The following is a 21209-nucleotide window of genomic DNA, read 5'->3' as shown; positions in this document are numbered from 1 at the left end:
CAGGTTGACAAGGGGTGAGTTTGAAGTTGTTTTGTCCTTTATGATGTAAATGGCCTGAATACTATGTCTAACATGTATTTTATAGTTAATACCATGCCTCAGAGGCACTCAGGCTGCTCACACAGTGTCAGCAAACGCTGCACGTATTGTTTAGTATTGTGAAAACTTGCAAAACATTATCAAAAATGGTTCACAACTGCATGAACTTTGATCCACATCTTCGTGAATTCTGTATGTTTGTGTGTGCTTGTGTGACATTAATAGATTTTTATCTTATATTTGCATTTTTAGTTTTTGCCTAACATGAAGTAGTTTGTGTTCTTACCACACACAGTTGCTCTGCAGCTAGCATATCCCTTCGACACAAACAGAACAAAGTCAACTAAAGCTTTGCTATCACCCTTGACCTCACAGATGATCGACAGTCAGCTGTCAGCACAGAGGAGGGCGATGAGGAGCCTTCCTGGAGACGGCGGCCTGCAGAAGACCAGCACCTACATCGTGCCCTGTTTCCTCTTTGTGGAGGTGAGTGTTTGGACACATTCTGTTCAAAAGGCACCGTGTGCAGTACTGTGGTCGCTTCTTGTACTTATCAGACTTTGAGCAGACCTGAAAGTGGTTTGTTCCATGCTTTTGGTAGCTATGAACCTACAATCAAAAGCAATATTTGTCTTATTTGAAATGACTTCATCTAAATCTCAAGCTTTTATGTGCTTATATTGTACAAAAGGCAAGGTAATGCTGTGAAAATGCTGCATGGTTGCATATGACAGTGGGTAGAAATGAAGAGTTTGCTATATACTCTGCAGGTGTCGGAGGATTTAGAATCCTCTGGGAACTTGGAGTCACACAGAGCAGGCTGATGGACACATGAAAGCACATTTTACAGTCCTCTGCCTGTGAATGATCATCTTCCTCCTCCTCTTCCATTTCTTCCCACATCTCTTTCTTCCATCATTTCGCATGTTTCTCATGGCAGATTAACAACAATGAGCGCCAGTTGGGAAATTACAATCCAAAAGCAGTGATTGATTTGATTAAATTGTCACAAATGGGTAATTACCCTCAGTCCATGAATCATTTAGAGATAACATTCAGCGGGATGGTGGCGGGGTTCTGTTCTCGCAACAAAGGCCCTCTCGAGTGACCTTTTTGCTCGATTCAATTCCTCCGCTCTACTCTGCTTCCCACGACTTGTCTTCTCTCCTTGTAATCCCTAAATGACCTGATGGAGCGCTCATGGCCTCAGCTGCATTTCCTAATTAATTGGCCTAATTAAGAACGGAAACCCAATTAGCTCGTGCCACAGCTAACATGCTCCAGGCCTGCAGGTCCTCTAAGCTACAACGACGATAGCTGAATTAGCTGGGTTTTTTTTTTTAAAGCAGTACAGTATTAGCTTTGAATTTACCCTAAAAGTGTGATGTTGCATTCTTACACGGGTTAAAATATTAAAGTTTGAGGTTGGTGAAAAGTCAAATGGTGCCATAGAAAGTTGACTAATGAGTCAGATATGTATTTTTTTGTAGCATAGCCTACAGGCAAAGAGACTTTTTTCTTTGAGACAAACTTAGAGGTTCTGTATGAAACTCTCAGAAAATCCTTATTTTAAGTGAGACCTCTCTTTGTGGATCTTAAAAGAACCGCAGTTCGCATCATGTTGCTCATGGTCCGATGCTCATACTCAGTGGCCATTAGTGAGCACCTTCGACCATAACAGTGACAAACACAAGACTGATCATGACTAATCTTCATCATGTTGATACAAGGCTGAAAAATAATTGTTGATAATATTAAGAATGACCTTACTATCTGCAATGTTATATTTCATTTGGCTCCATTATACTACCATTACAAATTACTGATGTTATGAGTAACCATGTAGGATAGCTAAATTACAGCAAGCTGACTAACATTGTTTGCTCCGTGCTAAACGAAGGTAGGGGTCTGGTTTGGTGATCTGCTCTTTGCAGATGATGTGGTTCTGTTGGTTTTATCAATGTATGACCTCCAGCATGCACTGGGGTGGCTTGCAACCAAGTGTGAGGTGGTCAGGATGAGATTCAGTACCTCCGAGTCTGAAGTCAGGGTGGATTTCCCCCTCTGGTTTGAGTAACTGCCCCAAGCAAAGGAGTTGAAGTATCTTGGGGTCTTGTTCATGACTGAGGGTAAAATGGAGCACAAGATTGTTATGCAGTCTGGCTCAGCGTCTGCCGTGATGCTGGCGCTGCGCCAGACTTTTGTGGTTAAGAGGGAGCTGAGCTTGTAGGCAAAGCTTTTGATTTACTGGTCCATCTATGTTTCAACCCGCGCCTATGGTCATGAGCTTTGGGTAGTGACCAAAAGTATGAGACTGCGGATACAAGATACAAAGTAGATGTATTTTAAATTTAAAAATTCTTGGTTCTGCTACATCTTAAGAGTGTCACAGCCTGAAATGAGTTTCCTCTGGAGGATGGCTGTGCTCAGCCTTAGAGATAGGGTGAAGAGCTCAGACATCCGTAGGGAGCTCGTAGTAGAGCCACTGCTCCTTCGCATCAATAGGTGCCAGCTAGGTGCATCTACTCAGGTGCCTCCTGGGTGCCTCCCAAAACCCACTAGAGGCATTATCTCATCTGGCCTGGGAGTGTCTGCTGACCCCCAGGAGGAGCTGGAAAGCGTTGCTGGGAAGTGGGACATCTGGATGACACTGCTGAGCCGGCTGCCCCATGATGTGGCCCCAGATAAGTGGATCAAATTTGCACACTGGCAACCAGTGGCAGCAATAAAGCATGCTTATCTGGCAGGGATTCGAGACAGCCGAGGGGTTGGTCTGTGATCGGACCCATGGCACTCGGTCTTGCTCTGGCTAAATTTGAGTTGCTACGGGGCGCTGTGAGAAAGACCATATGTGGACTTTGTTTTGTGGTGGATCTATTTCTCAACTTGGTAATAAATAAATGATTAATACATAGAAGAAAAAATGTTACGTTTATGACCTTTAAGTAAACACAAAATATTTTTTTTAAGTTTCTAGTGTAAAATATCTTTGGCAACCTGTATCTCTCTTTAGTGCACCTGCAGTAGCACCTCAGCGGCTCTCCTGAAGAATTTTCTGCAGCCTCGATTTCGTCTATTTTTCTTTGTACTCATTCACTCATTCACAACACCCTCTTGAGATCAGTGTCTTTTTTTCCCATTTGCTCCTTTTTCTTCATCCAACACATGAATCCTACATGTTTTCCACATAACAGTACTCTTCAACACACACCTCTGTTAATGCTACATCTCTTTATAGCATAAATATCCCACAATCCCCGCAGGTTTGCACGCGGCCCTAAGCTTGCTTTTATTTTTCTTTCATTGTGCTTTGGTATTGGCTCATTCTCGGCATCCTCTTGAGGACTTGTTATAATGATTTTACCGCTTTCTAATTTTTTCATAGTGCGTCTATAATATCTCTAGGCTTATATCTGTCAGTGGGGCTCCTCCCCTCCTCCAGTATTCTCTTTGACGGTCCCTTGAGTACTGCCCAGTCACTCTTTTTATACAGATCCTCCACATCACTCCTCTCCTGCACTTACTCCCTTGAGTAATTACAGCTTTTGCACCATGGATCTCTCCATTATTTCCCTTTACTTGTAAAGCCTCATCTCCCCCTCCCACTCGAAAAAGCCCGTCTGCTACCCCAAAGACCTCCATTCTCCCCATTCCTCCTCTCTGGCTTTGTGTTGCCTCATGGGCCTCATTTCTTCCTTTTCATTTCTCCTGTTTCTTTTCACCCCTTTCCTCTCAGGGCAGGAAGACCTTGTCCTCATGTTCACCTAATATCACACTCTGGAGGTTGACATGAACATCTACACGTCTGTGGAGGAGGTGTTATGTGCAGCTGATACTGCTTTTTTTGCATTTTCTTTCCCATTTTGTCACCTATATCACCCCTCTCTCCAGGGGTGCATCTGTTATTTTTGTTTTGTCCAAACAGGGCCGGAAGCAGGACGACGTGAATCCACTGTGATGTTAATCACTATATATACGCCTGAATGAATCTGTGTACATTGAAGTAGTTTAATAAAGGGCATTTTTAAATTCAGTCCCCCCTCTATGTGTTCATACTGAAGCAGCTTGCTGTAGCATAGCTCCCCCCGGAGGGCACTCGCTCCTTTGTTGTTACATTAGCATCTCATTACCCATTTCTTTTCAATTCAAACGCCCAGTCTCATTCCTCTTCCTCTCTTGTGATCTTGTTGCTGATTTCCTCTCCCTTTCCCTCTTTTTTTTCACAATCTCGACTCTCTGTGTCTCACTGACTGGCTCGCTCCTCCAGTCACTTTATCTGTCTGACGATGGCCTTTTTCCTCCCGCTCAGTCAAGTCCCGGCGTCAGTTCATCGCTGCTTTAATCTCAAAGCTTGTCTAACATGTCTAACTTTGATTACTGTATCTCTCCGTCTGTTTCCCACTTTCCATGTTTCTTCTTTCCGTCTCTCACAGTCGCCGTTTTCTTTCTCTGCCAGATTAAAATGTGACAACTGGCCCTTATCAGTGTCCTATACAAACGGGAGATTTCACGCAATTTCACTTTTAGCTGCATAGGATAAAAACAACATTATGGAAAGCAGATAAGTCGTCCTCGCCTCTCTCTCTCTCTCTCTCACTGTATCTTGACTCTTCTCTCTTGTTTTCACTCCATGCTGCTGCTGTCGCTGCTATCATGCTGCGGAGCTACACAAGAGACTGGTCTGCAGCCCTACAGAAGCGCTGCTTCAAAGGACCCTCTTTAAATAGTCATTTTGATACGACTGATTCCTGACTTGCTTCAGACACTGGTGGATGGGAGGAGGGGTTGTGAGTCGGTTTGATCTAGGCCAGACAGGCCGACTGTGAAAATCTGTTCTGAAGCTGACTTACAAAGCACTCCGAGTGACTACAAGTGGACTAACTGAGCGTATAACTTGCAACCAGTGGTAGCATGGTGTCAGCTGTAACAATAATATGATAATAATTACAGTGTATGTAACTGCTAATTCATGGCACCAAACCTATCCTGGATTTTTCCAGCTCAGAGTAGCCGCGCCTCCTCCTCCTCATCCTCTCTCTCGGCTCCTTCCTCATGCCTCGTTGGCTGCGTCCTCCTGTGGCACAGTGAGTTCTGTAAAGCAAACAGACTGCTGAGCATCGGACCACATAATGTTTCAGGTCTGCGGCCCATGCTGTCTCTGATGATACTCTAAGGTCTCGGTTCACGTCTGCTTGCATCTCTCATTTCCCACCTTCCCTATAGATGCCCTCATTTGTGCCTGCTCAGTAATTTCCACCTAGTCAGTAATATTTCTCTCATGAGTTTTTTTTTTGCTTCATGCAAGAATTCAGTGCTTAGTTTTTTAAGCTGTATGAATTTATGGGCTATACTACTAATTTGCAACAGCAAATAAGTTTTTTTATGAGCAATTCTGCCCCAGCTACATTTTATGTCAACATACCGAGGAGACGTTGTTAAACATGCCTGGCTTTTTCCCAAAATGTTGATATCTGCAAAACATTTATTTTCTCTACAGTATTCCATTCTTGGAATACAATATATTCTTGCAGCAACTAAAACATGATTTTTTTAAAAATAATTATGTTTAGGCACTTGGTTTAAAGGGAAAATGTACATATCAGAGTCTGTTTACAGGTGTTGGGGAGTTCTGTTTATGTGAAAAAGTTGTATAAAGCCTTCTGTGGCTACACAGAACCTGATAACATGCCTCAAAGGGATGTCACTCGAGTCAGCATCAAGTGGGGCTGAAGACTTTAAGTCTGAACATGAAAATAAGTAGTTTGTGTGAAGTTAGAAAGAAGTGAGCTCATCAGAACTTTGTAGCAGCTCCTCATATCTGCTTGGGTCTAGCAGCTCAAGGCTACATTAGAGGCAGTGGTTGAGGTGCAGTTTGGGCAATGTAGGTGCCAGGTTTTGACAAGGGAATGGAGTGTGTGGAATAAAAAAGACAGTGTCTCTGGTTCTGCTTCATCATTTCTTACTGTTGTTGACTTTCTATGGTGAGTTGGACCATGTCATAAAAGTGCAATGTTAAATCAGTGAATTGGTCTGTAAAGGGACAGTTCACCCCAAAGTTAAATATATGTATTTTCCTCTTACCTGTAGTGCTATTTACCAGTCCACACTATTTTAGTGTGAGTTGCAGAGTGTTGGAGATATCGGCAGTAGAGATGTCTGCCTTCTTGTCTCTTTCGAGAAATCATGCCTTTGTTACTCAAGATAATTCACAGACCTTTTTGTGAGCAGGTTTATGTAGGAACTATTTTCTCTCTACTCAGCTACACCCACCAGCTGTTTCATCGTGCAGGAGGAAGCCTGCATCAAATGCTAGCTCACCTAGAAAAACTGAGCTAATGTTACAGCTCAGCCAAGGACGCCGGTAATGTTTACATCTCGTGCTGTCGTGAGCATCAACCCCTTTTACATGAGTTAATGCATGCCTCCGTCTGCACTGTGAAACTACTATTGTGGTGTAGTTCAGCACAAAGAAAATAGTTCCTACATAAAACTGATCACAACAAAGTCTGTGGATTATCTTGAGTAACTGGGTCATGATTTCCAGAAAGAGACATTGCTACTGGGTTTTTAAAATTGATATATTTATTTATTTTGGTGCTGTAACCACCACATGCCGAGTGCCAACTAGTTCCAGGCAAATAACATGTTGACTTTATTGACATGTGGCCGAAAAAGTTATTCTTATTTCAAGTCGAGTACTGCACCTGCACAACGCTCTGATAAAGGCTTTGTGCTGAAATGCGTAAGCATTTTTTTATAGTGATGTGAGCCAAATAGATAAGTGAAATGTGAATATTTTTTCCTCCTTGACTTAAAGACTTGAGATGTGCTACCTTCTTCATTTTTTGAATAGATTTACCTTCATTTGATAAAGCATCTTCACTGAGCATAATCCAACAATACTTCCTATATGTATAACATATTTTGCAAAATCAGTATAGAATTTGTAGAAGACAGGGTTGCTCCTAATGAGTACAGACCAAACTTCTGTTACGTTTCATCTGTCTTGTTGCTGATCACAGGCTTTTCCCGGCTTGATTTTTGCTGCCTGCTGCATCAACTTCAGGAAGCAGTTACCTCGTTTGTTGACAGGATATTTGTGCATGTTGCTGTGTCTGAGAATGGACAGCCTCTGGCGTCTTTCACCTCTTTTTCAGTTTGGGTGCGAAGGCAGCACAGCATCAGTTGCTCCAATAATGAACAGCATCCTACAACGCGTCGGGCCTACAACAAAGCGTCTTCCTCTCTGCATGTGCTTACTTCATCCATATCCCCTGCTGGGTTCTGACACTGCCTCAGTACATCTTCTACCTCCGAGCATTTGTTGCACGTGTTTACTTTTTTCTAAAGATGTTTTGTTCAGAACAGCTTTACTTGTGCCAAGACCAAGTACCCTCAAACTAAACTGAACTCAGAGTTTCTCCATATCTAAGCACCAAATATGCTTACTAAAATGCTCCAGTGGTGCATACTTTGACTTTTAAATCTGTTTCTTAATATACAACTAATAATTATCCTTAACGTCTTCATGGGCAATTTATATGCCATCTCTTATTGCCACATGGGAGAGACAGCAAAGGCAAAGGTACATTATAAAATAATTCCTCCCGCCCCGGAACACATTACCTTACACTAGAATATATTACTGATTAATTCTCTGGTGTTCATGCTCATTTAATGAAAATGCTCACACAAATTCTTTTTATGTGTCCCCTCCCTCTTCACACACACACACACACACACGCACACACACACACACACACACACACACACACACACACACACACACACACACACACCGCCACAAAGACACCTCATTTTCACATTATTCTCTCCCTAGTTTCCCCCTCATTATCTCTCAGACTCCATGAATAGCACCTGCCCGCCTGTCTGCTGCGCTGGGATTTCTCTGCGCTCTGGGTGGATGTTTGAAACACTTGTTAGCTGCCTGCTTCCCACCTGTTATCACTTTCGGGAAGGAAGGGAGGGATGAGAGACCCCTCGTATATCAAAATATGGGCTCGTATCATCTGTGAGTTTTGGATGGGCTATCTAGGCTGCAGCGCCGTGTCCAAATTATCTTATCGGAATATATAAGATCTTTGCTGGAGCAAGTCCCTTAAAATAAAATTGCTTACGTAAGATATAATCTCCTCGCTCTCGCTTCTTTTGGAGCTACATGCAATAATATAGACTGATTCCTCACTGCTGCCCATGAATGATGTCAGCTAAATAAACTGTAACAGACGAGCTCCAAATATTAAGATATTCACAATTTACTAAATTGGCATCCTCTCCAGCTCAAGGACAGATCACATCAATGTCAAACTTGTCAGCGAAAATGCCTCGCGCTTCAAAAAGCACATTAAAAAGACATCAATCCTCCTTCTTAGGGAAAAATGCAAATCAGACAGTTTATTTAAAAAAATAATACATGTTAATAGTTGTTTATATATGTGAGCAGAGAGCTCTGAAATGAACCGTTTAATTGCACTGTAGGGTTTTTTTTTTCCAGGGCGCATGTTTGCATTGTGCGAGCCTGCATCTGCTTTTATTCCTTCGTTTGTAAGATGCGGGGGCATGTTTGCTTGAGGACTGGGGATTTTGTAGAATTATGTGATTGTGGGAGAAGTGGAACAGAAGAAGAGGGAGAATGGGTGAAGGGGAGCGAGGCAGATACTGTAAGATACAAAGAGGCAAAGTGTGTGTGTGAGCAGATAGAGAGAGTTTTGACAGCGAGGATGATTGAGAGACATGGAGGAAAATGCAGAGAGAAAAGGGGGAGAGCGTGGGTTTGGGAGTGATTGAGGTAAAGATGTTTTTTGACAGATAATGGAATGGAAAAAAAGCTGATGAGTTTAAGATAAACTAGGCATGGTGATTAAATACACCCAGACAAGCAGAAGCGGTGGAAGAGGAGAGAGAGAGGGGGAGGGCCAGAAGATGAATGCCTGCTTTGATCCTCTTGCTTTCCCTTGTTCCCTCTTTGTATTTTACCTTTCTCTCCACTTCACCCTTCTCATCTATCCTCATTTGCTCTCCTTCACCTCCTCTGCCCTTTTGTTTTCTGCTCTCTCTGCTGCCTTCCTTGCTTTTATTTCCCAGCGGCACGCTCAGCTTTACCCGGGTGCATTCTGTGATATACTAATGTCTCATTAACTGTTTTATCCGTCTGTTTATCTTCTTCCACTTTCCCTCCGCCGCTTCTCCCAGTCCTCTCTTTAAGGCTCTACCCCTCCGGCTCGTCCACTCTCCTCTATCAGCCGGCTCATCAATCTTGCACTCGTCTTACTCAGTGTGTTGTAATACAATCTGGTGACACCAGGCGGCAGTCAAGCCCATTCATTTGCTTGTTAAGCATGTTGATTCCATGATATGCAGATATTTTTTGATCAATCATTTAGATGTTATTTATGCAGATGAGCGAGGGTGTGTGAAGGGAGAGGGGGTGGCATGTGTTTGGTTTTTTTAATGTACAGAGGTTTGTGGTCTAAAATCAGACCTTGAGCTTTTTTTTCCCTTTTTTTAATCATCTGCTGAATCTCTCTGACCAGAGAGATGAAACCTCAACGGCTGTGAAATATTCACCGACTCCAGTCACATGACCAAGTGTGATTGTGTGAGCTCATCAGGAAACCAAATCAAAGGGAAAGGGATGAGAGGTGTTACAGCCTCATCTTATGCTTATTTAGGGAGCCTTTCTTGTCTTGCTGTTGGTGATGCCACGGTTTTGGTCAGAGATGTTTATTTTACTGGGTCTATTGTGAGAATGTTTTTAATTTGTCCATTAATTTGAGGCTGATTGATAAGTACGGACAGATTTAGTAAATATATACAAGAATATGAGAGTTAATTTATGTCTTATAATTGATCTGAGAAGCGGAGCTCTTAATGTGCTTAGTTGAGCAGTATATAAACATGCAACAAATGGCTTGTAACACACTATATAAGTGTCAAATATAAGTGTTTATTAATGTATTTATCAGCAACTATAACTCCTCCTTTGGGCCCCCATGGGTTGAAGGCTTGTGTCTGAACATAATAAATGACAACAGGTGTAATGATAGTTGGTCAGACCAGACCTTTAAATCCACCCACTCCACCGAATGTAACAAGAGGACAATTCTATCTTGTATCGGCAATAATAATTTAAGATACGAGTGACAAATCAAAGCTGGGGTAAGCAAAAATCTAGAAAATGCAAAAAAATGCAGAATTTGAAAATACACCCTCCTCCTGCAGCTCACTCTTCTCTGTCCTAAGTCCCTCCCACCAGACGACCATGGACAGATACACGCACTTATCACAGTAACCCAGTAATTCCCATGCATTGATCAGTTTCATCTTATTTCTCTCTCTCTCTTTCTTTTTAGCAGAATACAAATCAGACTAGAATTAGTCGCTAGCCAACTCAAGGTCTCTCCGCCTTGCTCCCCGTTCCTGTAGTGTGCCTCCCCAGGAGGAGAGCAGTTAGTAGCGTAACCCCCAGTTGTTAGAGTTGGCTGGTGGCCAGTAGCAACACCTAATCTTAATTGTGTAAAGGCAGCAACAGAAAGTTCTCTGATATAATAGGGAGTCTGGGTTGTCAGGTCTCCTAGAGTGGGGAGACTGGCTGCCTACAGGTTTTTGAAGTTGCTAGATTTATCTCTGCAGTTGCTGCCTGCTCTCCTTATTGTGCTGTGTTTTGTAGCAAAAGAGATTGAGACAGAGGACACATTGTGATTGGAGGCTCTAACATTAGCAGCTTTACAAAGGTGACCTTGAAGTCACAGCCCTGAGCCTTTTGTTAGCAGAAGTCTAATCTTTTAGCAACAGTTTCTCTCCATCTCTGAAACGCTTTGCTGATAATGACACATTTTCTTTTGTTTATTGATTCTCTTTTCCGTTATAAGTCCATCTTCCTTTTTGAGTTGCTTTGTGGTGTAGCCAGTTATTGCCAAATTAGAACACCAACTTTTGCTGCAGGATTCTTTGCCATTTAATCAGGCTTTCACCAAAGGGACAAGCACAGTAGCAGAAAGGCCAGTAGGAACACACTTTTCTCTCTAATGTGACCCGTAATTGACCAAAGAATGGCGTTTTCATCCATCTAGTAGAGTTTCACAGACTTGGAGAATCAATGGCGAGGTGCAATGAAGCTGATCTGGCAGCATGTGGTAGCCCATCACCTTACTAAGACACTTTGGTTTTTCCTCTATTTTGTCATCCGTTAGTATGGACACCTTAAACTGCAAACAAGGTAAATTTAGACTCTTGGTTTTTCTTAGGTTTTATATTTGCAAAACGTTCCTCGAGCTGGAAAAACTAAAATCCTTGATGTCATCTCAGTGTAAAGTATATGAGCCAAGCAGGAGAAACACTACTGCGTATGTTTTCAGTCATAATGTAAACCCGGAAGCTAGAAACTTACTCTGACGTATGCCCCAATTTAGCGATTGCCATTGGACTGAATAGACGCCATCCTGGGGTCAGGTATCCAAGTCTCACAATACATCCATGGGTGTGATTTATTTGAAAATGTTCACATAAATATGTTTGTTGTTGTTAATGTGTTGTGACTTTTTTTTTTTTTTTTGCTTGTTATATTTTTGATGTTAGTTAGATAAATAGCACTGTTTTGTAATTGAATCATCTTTGGTATGATATGGAAGTATAAAAAAGCTAAGGAATCCATCAAAATGAGCACAAGTGCAGAGCTCCTGCATTCTCAGTGGGAGTCATTCATAGCGTATTTTGTACTCATTCAAAAACACATCAGACATTTTGAGAGCAAAACGAAGCAGCGTGTCTCCTGTTCACCCTGAGCTATGTGACATTCGTCGTCTCCCAGCAGGGAGCTGTCATCTCAACACCAGCCTCCATCCACACATTCTCACCTCCTGTAAACATGTTTGACTTTATCAGTTGACTTTTCTGCCATCTGGCTGCTTCACACAGGCCAAGGGTAGACATGCAACACTTATGTGCAAGCTCACGGTCTGGCCCCGGGAGACATTAGCAATGCCCACATCTATTTTCACCGCCCTCTTCCCTTTCCATAACACATTATTATTGTCACATTTTATTTTCCCCTTTTCTGGTTAAAGGGCTTTTGAGGGGAGGAGATTTGCCTCTGTTTCTGTCACATCTGTGCAGTATTAGTCTCTTTGATTTTCTTGCGCTTTCTCGCTTTGAAGTGCAGAGGTATGAGCATTAAGTCTTAATTATACGGCCTGATAAGTTCTTTTGGTTTAGTGGGTTAGTCAGAAAGGGGTCATCCTTTTAATCCTGCCTTATTTTGTAAACTCTAGTTCCATCCCTTGGCTAAATGTATGCTGACAGATTTTAGCAGCAAAATCAAATTGGGTTTTATTTTGTAATTCCTTCGTTTGTCATGCCTTTAGGTAAGACCACCCCATGTTTTTTAGTTGTGAGTTGGCAAAACTGAATCTGTATGAATCATACAAAAATTCCTATATTTGCTGTGATATAAGCAGGATCTGGTTTGACTATATCAGTCTGTGTGACCAATATTTTCTCCTTCCAGTCCAAGAAAAACACAAAGCTGTAAATTTGGTGTCTTACTTTTCACACTTAAATCAAATTTTTACAAGGCTGTTTATGTCTGAGTGGGAGTGTGGTATCCATGAGCCTTTGAAACCTCCTTGTTTGTTGTGCCTTCAGAAATGCATAGCATCTTTTTACTTTCTGTGTTCTTGAAAAGCACTCTTCTTAAGACTATTATTGTCTTCAAACGTGTGGACAGAGGCTGTTGTCTTTCTATTGTCGGACTGATGCGCCGCTTACTTCAAAAGGCAAAGATAAGAGCGTGTGATTTGCTAAAAAGAGAGGACACAGACGGGGTTAGTGTCTGGTACTCAGTGAGGTCTTAATCTCAAACTGCCAAATCTCTTGAGATGAAACAGAGTGTGAGAGAGCTGAGGGCAAAGTCTGATTTCATATCAAAAAACGATGGCCTTTTCTGTCAAAAACTGATGAACTGATTTAATGCTTGCACCATTGAACTGATAATATTCTAACATTTTTGTAATTTCCATTTGTTTAAGTGCATGAACATCTGGGTCTTTAGATTACTTTAGACTTTATATAATCAACCAGTGAAGCATTTGTTTACCTCGTCTTTCTACAGTGTTGTGTTGAGAAGTAGGAGGCTCTGGAAATTGTCTGTTTTTTCAGATCGTTCTTTCTGCAGTGTTCTTTCGCTGTTACTCGATGAAATTAGGCGGAGGGAGGATTGCCTGTGGTCTCTCCGCACACTACCACATCTCAGCTAGTAGACAAGGACTGCAAGGTCATGAATAAACAAAGAAATAGACTCACCACAACCACATGATAATCAATCAACTCTTGTGCTTGTGTGCCGGGAGCAGCCGTCTCTGATTTTATATTGAGAAAAATGAGTGATAGAGCGTCTCATCTTCTATATCAACTTGAGTGTTTAAACAATATGTGAACAACAGGGCTGGGTATTGGTGCGCGATACCTTTAAGGTTCCTTTTCAGGTGTCGACCAAAATTACCCAGTAGCAAGTAGTATCCAAATGTCTCCAGTCAGATGATACCAGCATTCCATCCTTTTTGAGCTGAGGTCTGACTCAGAAACATCCAAACTCCCGGCCAGATCAGCAGACTTTATGTTGCTGCCATCTCCGGCGCTGCTCTCTTTCCTGTTAGTCTGTCCAGTCAGCACACGCTAACAGAGCAGCAGCGGTTAACATCCAACACCGTCTAATTGTTTAACGGTCCCAACAAATGCGTATCAATACCAAAACAGCTCCACTTTGTCCTTAAACTTGTTAATAACTGTAAGGTAACATTAGCCATGTGATTATAATAGTTAGCCCTGTCACTATGTATGCATGTGGCCAGCGGACTCTCACAAATGCAGCCAGCGCTCACACTCCCGCAATAGCAGCTACAACCAAGTTATGAAATTATTTCTTCATAACATACACTACCTTAACAATGGAGCATACATTTCACTTGAAGAAGAACAAGGTCTTTTTTGCAGCTTCAAAGCGACAAAATCCATTTTTTCTTTCCCTCCCATTCTTCATTCCTGCATCCGCTCTCTCCTCCCTTCCTCAGTTCCTTCCCTAGTTTGTAATAAGTAACTAAAATGCTTAGGGGATATGTAAAAGTATACATTTTTTTAGAAAATTTGTGGAGTAGTAAACGTGAAAGTTGACAGAAAAACAAAAATTCAAATAAAGTACAGATACTCCCAAAAACACTTAAGTACTGTAACAAAAATTGTTACTTCGTAACACATCCCATCACTGAGCCAAAGTGGACAATAGTCAAATGTTGTGCAAGGCTTCAGGTGAGTTTAGGGTTCCCCTCACTAGTTTTCTTTCTCACTGGAGAATAAACAACTTTGCAGGTTAGGAACTGATTTCTTTTGGGTTGAAATGCCTCGAATGATTCAAATTTAGGTTTCAGAAACAGGAACTCGCACCCTTGCCATGTTGGTAGAAAAGTGGTATATGTGTCATTCTGGAAGACCTGGGACAATGGTAGATTTTGTTAATTAATTTGGAGGATTTGTTGTCCCGTTTAATGGCTGTAATTCTGATGCTGGTTTTATTGGTTACCAATTCTTTTAGATATGGTAATTTATAGGTGCTGCAAGCCAGATTTCCCAGATGATCACTTAAGATTTGGATTGATCTGAAAGTTTAAATCTGGAACACACAGGTACCTCAAAGCCAGTACAAATGAAATTCAATAAAAACTTTGTCATTAGAACAGGGACATGCTGTTTTGAATTTTTTCTCCTACAGATACATCAGAAAAGCAATGAAATCATTTGTTTTGCTTACACATTTTGAAAATGGCGGTAGCTGATATGAAGTCTGAACTCCAAAACATAATAAGGACACAGATTAAAAGAGTCAAGCCAGGACTTGTGGACTTTAAGTGTCCTCTAAGTGAAGGTACAACATATCTTCATAGAGTGTTTCCCATGACATAATGTCTTTTATGAGGCGTAGCGCCTCATAAAGACATTACATCCTAAATGTATAGTTATGTATTTAAAGTAAAATCACAGAGGTTGGGTTTAGGAAAAGAAACATGGAGAGGACGTAGCATAAAACAGCTCCAAGTTCACACATTTCAGAACACATCTCAAGGGGAAAGTCTATGTTTTTGTGACCCATCTACCAGTCCAACCTGCCTCCTTACAAGATCCTTTGGGAGTGCTGCCTTGTTTCCTCCCATCAGCTCATTGGTCACATGATCACAGCTTTTCAAAATTCGTAGGATATACACGAGTTTGGGTGAGTTACATTTAGTAGGAAAATGTACAAACAGTTTATGAGAACAGCCTGAGAGGTGTTACAGATTGGTGATTATGGCTCATCAGACGAGAACGACAAAATCTGGTTCTAGCCAGATTTCTGTGATTTATTTTAATCAAGATTCAGGGCTTTTGGGGACAATAAAGCAAACATTAATGGCAGTGGCTGTGAGACATCATTTCTGTGTCAAATGTAGCTCAGAAACACCTTCAGATGCCATGTGACAACCCTGGGTAAGCAGCCTGCATGGTGATGAGTCATGTGACAGAATGATGTCGGCCTGTCTTGACCCTCTGTGACCCTGCTGCAGTTTGTCAGAAGTTTCATATACACAAGCAAACAATGCTTTAGAAATAATTTATTATGCAAATGAATATTCCAAGGTGACCTGCGCAGGATGAGTGCTAATTAGAAACCATCAACCTGAAGTTGCTGTTGACCTTTATTAATATTTAGACAAACTGGCCGTGGCTATAAAGCATACAGGAAGTTGATCATTTGTTCATGTGGGAGGGAAGGGAGATGAAATGTCATAATAGAGCTTTAAGCCCATATTCAGATGGGAGTCTGTATTTCCTGTTTGTGTTAATGAGACGTTAGATGACTCCATTTACTGGAAGCTTGTATTTTAGTCACACTCTGAATTTTAACTGTGATAATCTTGTCCCAGAATGAATATAAAGGTTTTAAAATGTAACTGGTGTCTTCTCATGCATTATTCCGCACACACGGTTGTTAGATCCCTCAGACTCAGTATTGTCAATAAGCACGGCCAATTTTATGTAGTGCAAAAGTAGATGCAAAACGACATGCATAATCTCCCAGGGAGGCTTTCTGCAGTTGTCTTCAAATGTTTGTTTAAACTTTGATGGGTGCTCGCAGACCTCCCTCGCTCGCTTCCTCCCACCTTTCTACACCTCCCTCCCTCGCTCCCTCCCTCAAGCCTTCTGTAGCTCGGCGAGAAGAGAGGAGCTGATGATGGAGAGAACTGCACAGCACGGCGTTCCTGTGTCAGAGTTCCTCTACAGACATGGGAATGCACCCACATGCCTGCAGACGTATTCAAACACACACTCGCACGCCCACTCACTGGAACACACAAAGCACATGTAGATGGAAAGGAACATGGAACAACATGGAACTGCTTTGTACTCTTGGACTATATATACACTAAACGCTGGAGGTGTTTGTGTGCTGATATGTGTGTGCATGTATGTGTTTTTGTGTCCCTCGTGATTTTGCTTTCAAGGGCCTCGGGGCGTGTGTGCTGTCACCAAATACACCGCCACCCCCCAGTATGATGCTCTCCTCACTGGGGACCCTCGGCACAAATACTGCAGCACCGACGTCTGCCACAAACAGATTGAAGTAGATTAGGTTCGCACATTGCCATGGGAACGTACAGATCAATTATTTGATTTTGCAATTCATAAAGACAATCATCCGCAGATTTTTCAGCGACTGTAGAGAAAACAGGAATTGGAAAGTTGCAGAAAAGCAGATCTGACAGTGGAGGAGAGCATGTAATGTAAGGTGTTTGAATTAGGTCACCCTCTCCCATGTTCATTGTCACTCGTCAGTGTGCAATAATGCTGAAATGTGTTATGTGTAACAGGTCCCCCCCCTTTCCCTCCCTATAGCATTAGTCCAGGTGGGTACTCTGTCACTTCACACAAGAGGATAAACATGTTGGAGGAGGTTCTATCTGTGGTTTCTCGTTCTGCCATCTGCCGCTGTGAGATTTTCCTGTTTTAGTGTGGTAAAGCACAAAGAGGATCTTCCATCTGACTCTTCAAAGTATAATTTTGAATAAATAAAAACAAAGTCCGCACAAATTTAGATAACATGCCGTCAAGTTAAACACAAAACACTCTATTGCTCCACTGTGACAACACAACAGACTGCGTATACGCTGCCATTTTTCACATTTTGTGTGAAAAGGTTTCAATAAAACGGCTGTGGTTTTTAATGTTTTAGTCACATTGGAAGCTAAAAAGTATAGGAGTAGTTTGACATTTTGGAAAATGTGCTTTTCCTCTTCCTGGTCGAGCATTAGATGAGAAGGTCGCCCAGCATGATGACTTCCCGGTATGTTGCTTAACTCCCTGTGAAACCAGAACTTGTCCTTTTTACATTTCAGTTTGTGTGCAGATTACACAAAGAAGATATGATGCTTTTTTGTGAGCTTTAGAGTTGCTTGTAGATGGATGTAGTAGAGTTACGCTAGCTGTTTTCTTCATGCTAAGCTACGCTAACTATCTATCAGAGAGCAAATTGTGTGACGTGAATGTCAAGTATGGTACATTTTCAGTTTAATGCATGTCTCTTGACCAGGATCTCTCATGTGGGGCAATTTGTATTTTTCATGGCCACTTTCAAATATTGGCATATTACACACAGCAACAATCGCCTTTACCTCCACACTTCTTTTTGTGCTATTGGCTGAGGCTGAGTTTGCAGGTTAAAGTTAACCAGAGATGAACTCCACGCAAAGATGCAAATTTGCTTTGCCTCGATTAGTGAAAGTTTTAAGCTCCCCTTTGCTCGCATTGAATGGAAGTAAACCTGAGGCGAATATTTACCATTGTTAATTTTGCGCATGTGTGACAGTAGCTTTAAAGTGTTTTAACACGGTGGTTCATGGTTTCTAGATGCCCACCCTACTTTTTGATTTCCAAAGGATCCCAATTGGAGCAGCACCTACCTCAGGCCTCTAATCTGAGATATGCAGTTCAGGGGATTTTTCTTTGAAAGCTCGTCACTGTGTTCATTTTCTTGTGCACTTGGGCAAAAAGATGCTTCAAAGTCTTTGTGATTTAAAGCTGAGGCACTTGTTGATTATCTGGAGATGGGCCAGGTATAGATTTGACTCAGATTGCACACACTCAGCGGTTTATGTTTAGAAACACTGGGTGTAGGGGTGCTACTTACACTGTTTCTGTTTTTCAATGACTATAAGGTTTTATTCTATGTTTGTAGTACCCCAGGGAAGATGTTTTCCTGTTGCCTTGGTTCTCTTGTCAAAAAGCTTTTGGGATTCTTCAGTTGGATTTTTGATCATTGCAGAAAAAAGCTCTGTGGCAAACAAATGTTTATGATACAAGCTTTGTTCAGTAAGATAATCTTCACAAATTAACACAACTTTAAGGATTTTTGAAGCCTAAATGTAATCACCAGAAGTAAAAAGCTAATGCTAGGCTAAAATGAAGTACACGAGGTTGTAAAGTCGTGTTCAACGCTATTCGGCGTGATGATGTTCTGTAGTCTCATTTAGCCTCTTGTTAGCAACTGTCTTTCTTAAGACACATAAAAGCTTGTGAGTGGTTTATTTACTGATGTATTTTATGTTGTACAACAAAAGGTGAAAGTCTCTTAAGATAGTGTAAAAAAAAAAAAAAACTTATGTCAGGCAACTAACCAAAATCGCATTCAAAAAACCATTGACTTTAAGACGAGGGAACTGGAGGGGCTGAAATGCTAACTGATTTCCAGGTTTTAGGACTCATTACAGGGTTCTCCACAGCCAAAGTTAGTAGTGGTTTTTGCTCTCAGAGGGCTCTGGTTATATATGTTTACTTGATTTGGACAATACCCAAAGGCCCTTTCTTGTAGTTTCCTCATTGTTTGTATTCCAGAAAGTTTGCTGTGATTAAATAACTTTATTTCATCAATTCCAACTTATGTTATGTGGCCTCCCCTTCCCTTAAAGAGCTAGGTCATAACACTCCTTTTTCCAACACTATTTCAGGTCAATAGGTCTTTCTCACTGTGTGTCATGTCATAGCTGGAAAAACACGGTTTTTTTTTTCAAAATGTCTTCGGTGAAAAAGGCCTATTTTGTGCAGACGTTTACATTCAAAAGACAAAAGGCTCTCCCACTGCACTGACAGTGAATGGGCTTTTTTGTATTTGGCTCATGTTGTTTGCTGATGAGCATCACCTGTGCATATTGTCCTCCTTGTAAAATACTGTATGCATCTGGGACCTCAATTCAATTAAATACAATTAAATTCAATTACACTGTTTTCTGCCTACATTTTGCTTACCTGAGTCTTGAGAGCACTCTTGTTCCTATGTCGTTCCCACATCAGTCCAATTTGCGAACACTTTTAACTGCAGACATTTCGACCTGTCATTGCAGGAAGAACCCAGGTGGAACTAATCACAGAAATTATGTCTCCATCCCAGCAATTATTGCAGTGCACGGCACTAATTCATAACATCATTAGTTTCACCTGTGATCGAGTCAAACTGTCTGTTGTGAAAAACGTTTATTCAGCCCACCCCCTTCCCTGAGGTCAGGCATCGACATATCATTTTTTGTTTAGTCAATAATACAGTTCCATTGTAAATCAACAGAAAAATATTTTATTGTTAACCCACAAATGCTACACATATTGTAACCCCTTCAAGGTAACAGAGCAGCTGCCAAACTGCTGTTTCTTTCCTGCCTTGTGCGCCTCAAACCAACTCATCCTGCCAGCAGAGGCTCCTCATGTTTTGCTGCTGATAAATTCGTTCTTCACATACAATAGAAGTTCATCTCTCAAACATCCAGGCTGCAGATTATGATGAAACTAATCAGCAGGGTGCTATATTTAAACTCCTTTTTTTCATAAATAATTTTTGTTTCAGGCCAATCCCCGCAGGGCAAACAAATATTGCGCGAACCCTCGGTTAGACAAGCTTACTATGCAGATGTAAATGTTTCTTTTCTCCTGTAGGGAACTGGGCAGAGGAGTTGGAGCACTGTTTACTGGAGTATAAATGAATAATTAGCACTTGTGCATCTGTCTCATCTGTGCAGAATTGTACTGTTTTTTTTTAAATGTTTTCTATGTTTAGCATCCTCTCTCTGTCTCTCTCATTCAATCTGTTACGATTTGTTAATATATATGCATCATCAAATGCTCTTTTAGATAGTTATGAAGGTCATATTTTATGCTTCATGGCTTTTACTTTGCATACAGCTGGTATTTTAAATGTGGTACAATAACAACTAAAGTTATGCAGAGAGTCACAACTATATAATTCTTTGCTTTTCCCAGGCTTGTTTTCTCTCTCTCCTCTTGTCTTCTCCACCGCTCTTTTTCATTCCATCTGTGTCTCACAACCCCCCCTCCCATCTCTCTCTCCGAACCTTGTTCAGCTCTTCTTCTCTTCCCTCCATACAGCGTTCTTTTCTTTGATCGGTCTCCATTTGTTTCTTTACCCTCCCACTCTGCATCCTGACACCGCTGAAGGGATCTCTGTCTCTCTCTCTCTCTCTCTCGCCTCTCTGTCAGCGCTCTCTCTCTGTCTTTCTCCTTATTTGTCTCCCTCTGTCTCTATTTCTACCTCCCTCCCTCTCCCTCTCATCCTCATCCCTCACTATCTCTCCACGCACACTTGATTCATTTTACACATTACGGAAGCATCCATCATTTTTTGCTCTGTGAAGGGAAAAATCTTTTTCTTTTTCTATCCGTGACAGCATTTTCCACTTCTCTCCTCTTTTCCCCGGCTGTCTTTTTTTCTTTTTCCCAACTCCTACACTCTCTCTGTACCGTGGATCCAATCCTAAAGCTGGAACCAATATGTTTTATTTCCAGCTGGTCATCATGGCAGGGACCGTTCTGTTGGCGTACTACTTTGAGTACACGGACACGTTCCCCGTGCACATCCAGGGCTTCTTCTGTTTCGACAAAGCCTACTCCAAGCCGTACCCAGGACCAGAGGACAACAGCAAGGCACCGCCTGTCCTCGTCTACTCCCTTGTCACCGCCATCCCCACTGTGACGGTGAGTCTGTGTTCAACCTGTAAAAAAAAAAAAAAAAATCCACAGGTTGCTCATCATGCACACACACGACAGACGTGATAATCCCCAAA

The 21209-nt window shown here is 41.6% G+C and overlaps 1 protein-coding gene across 4 annotated transcripts in view; it reads left to right on the top strand.

Annotated features, from left to right (window-relative positions):
* Positions 1 to 21209, top strand: part of LOC121942335 (phospholipid phosphatase-related protein type 5) — a 72162-nt gene that overhangs the window by 15047 nt on the left and 35906 nt on the right. For all 4 annotated transcript variants that reach the window (XM_088075534.1, XM_088075535.1, XM_088075536.1 and 1 more), the window contains 2 exons: positions 415 to 525; positions 20932 to 21120. In XM_088075534.1, coding sequence (XP_087931660.1) covers positions 415 to 525; positions 20932 to 21120 — 300 coding nt within the window. The remainder of the gene's footprint in view (positions 1 to 414; positions 526 to 20931; positions 21121 to 21209) is intronic.

The sequence above is a fragment of the Plectropomus leopardus genome, chromosome 3 (assembly GCF_026936395.1).
Source record: "Plectropomus leopardus strain MGB_pleo_1.0 chromosome 3, ASM2693639v1, whole genome shotgun sequence".
In the NCBI taxonomy this organism is placed as follows: domain Eukaryota; kingdom Metazoa; phylum Chordata; class Actinopteri; order Perciformes; family Serranidae; genus Plectropomus; species Plectropomus leopardus.
This window is presented reverse-complemented; position numbering and strand designations above follow the sequence as displayed.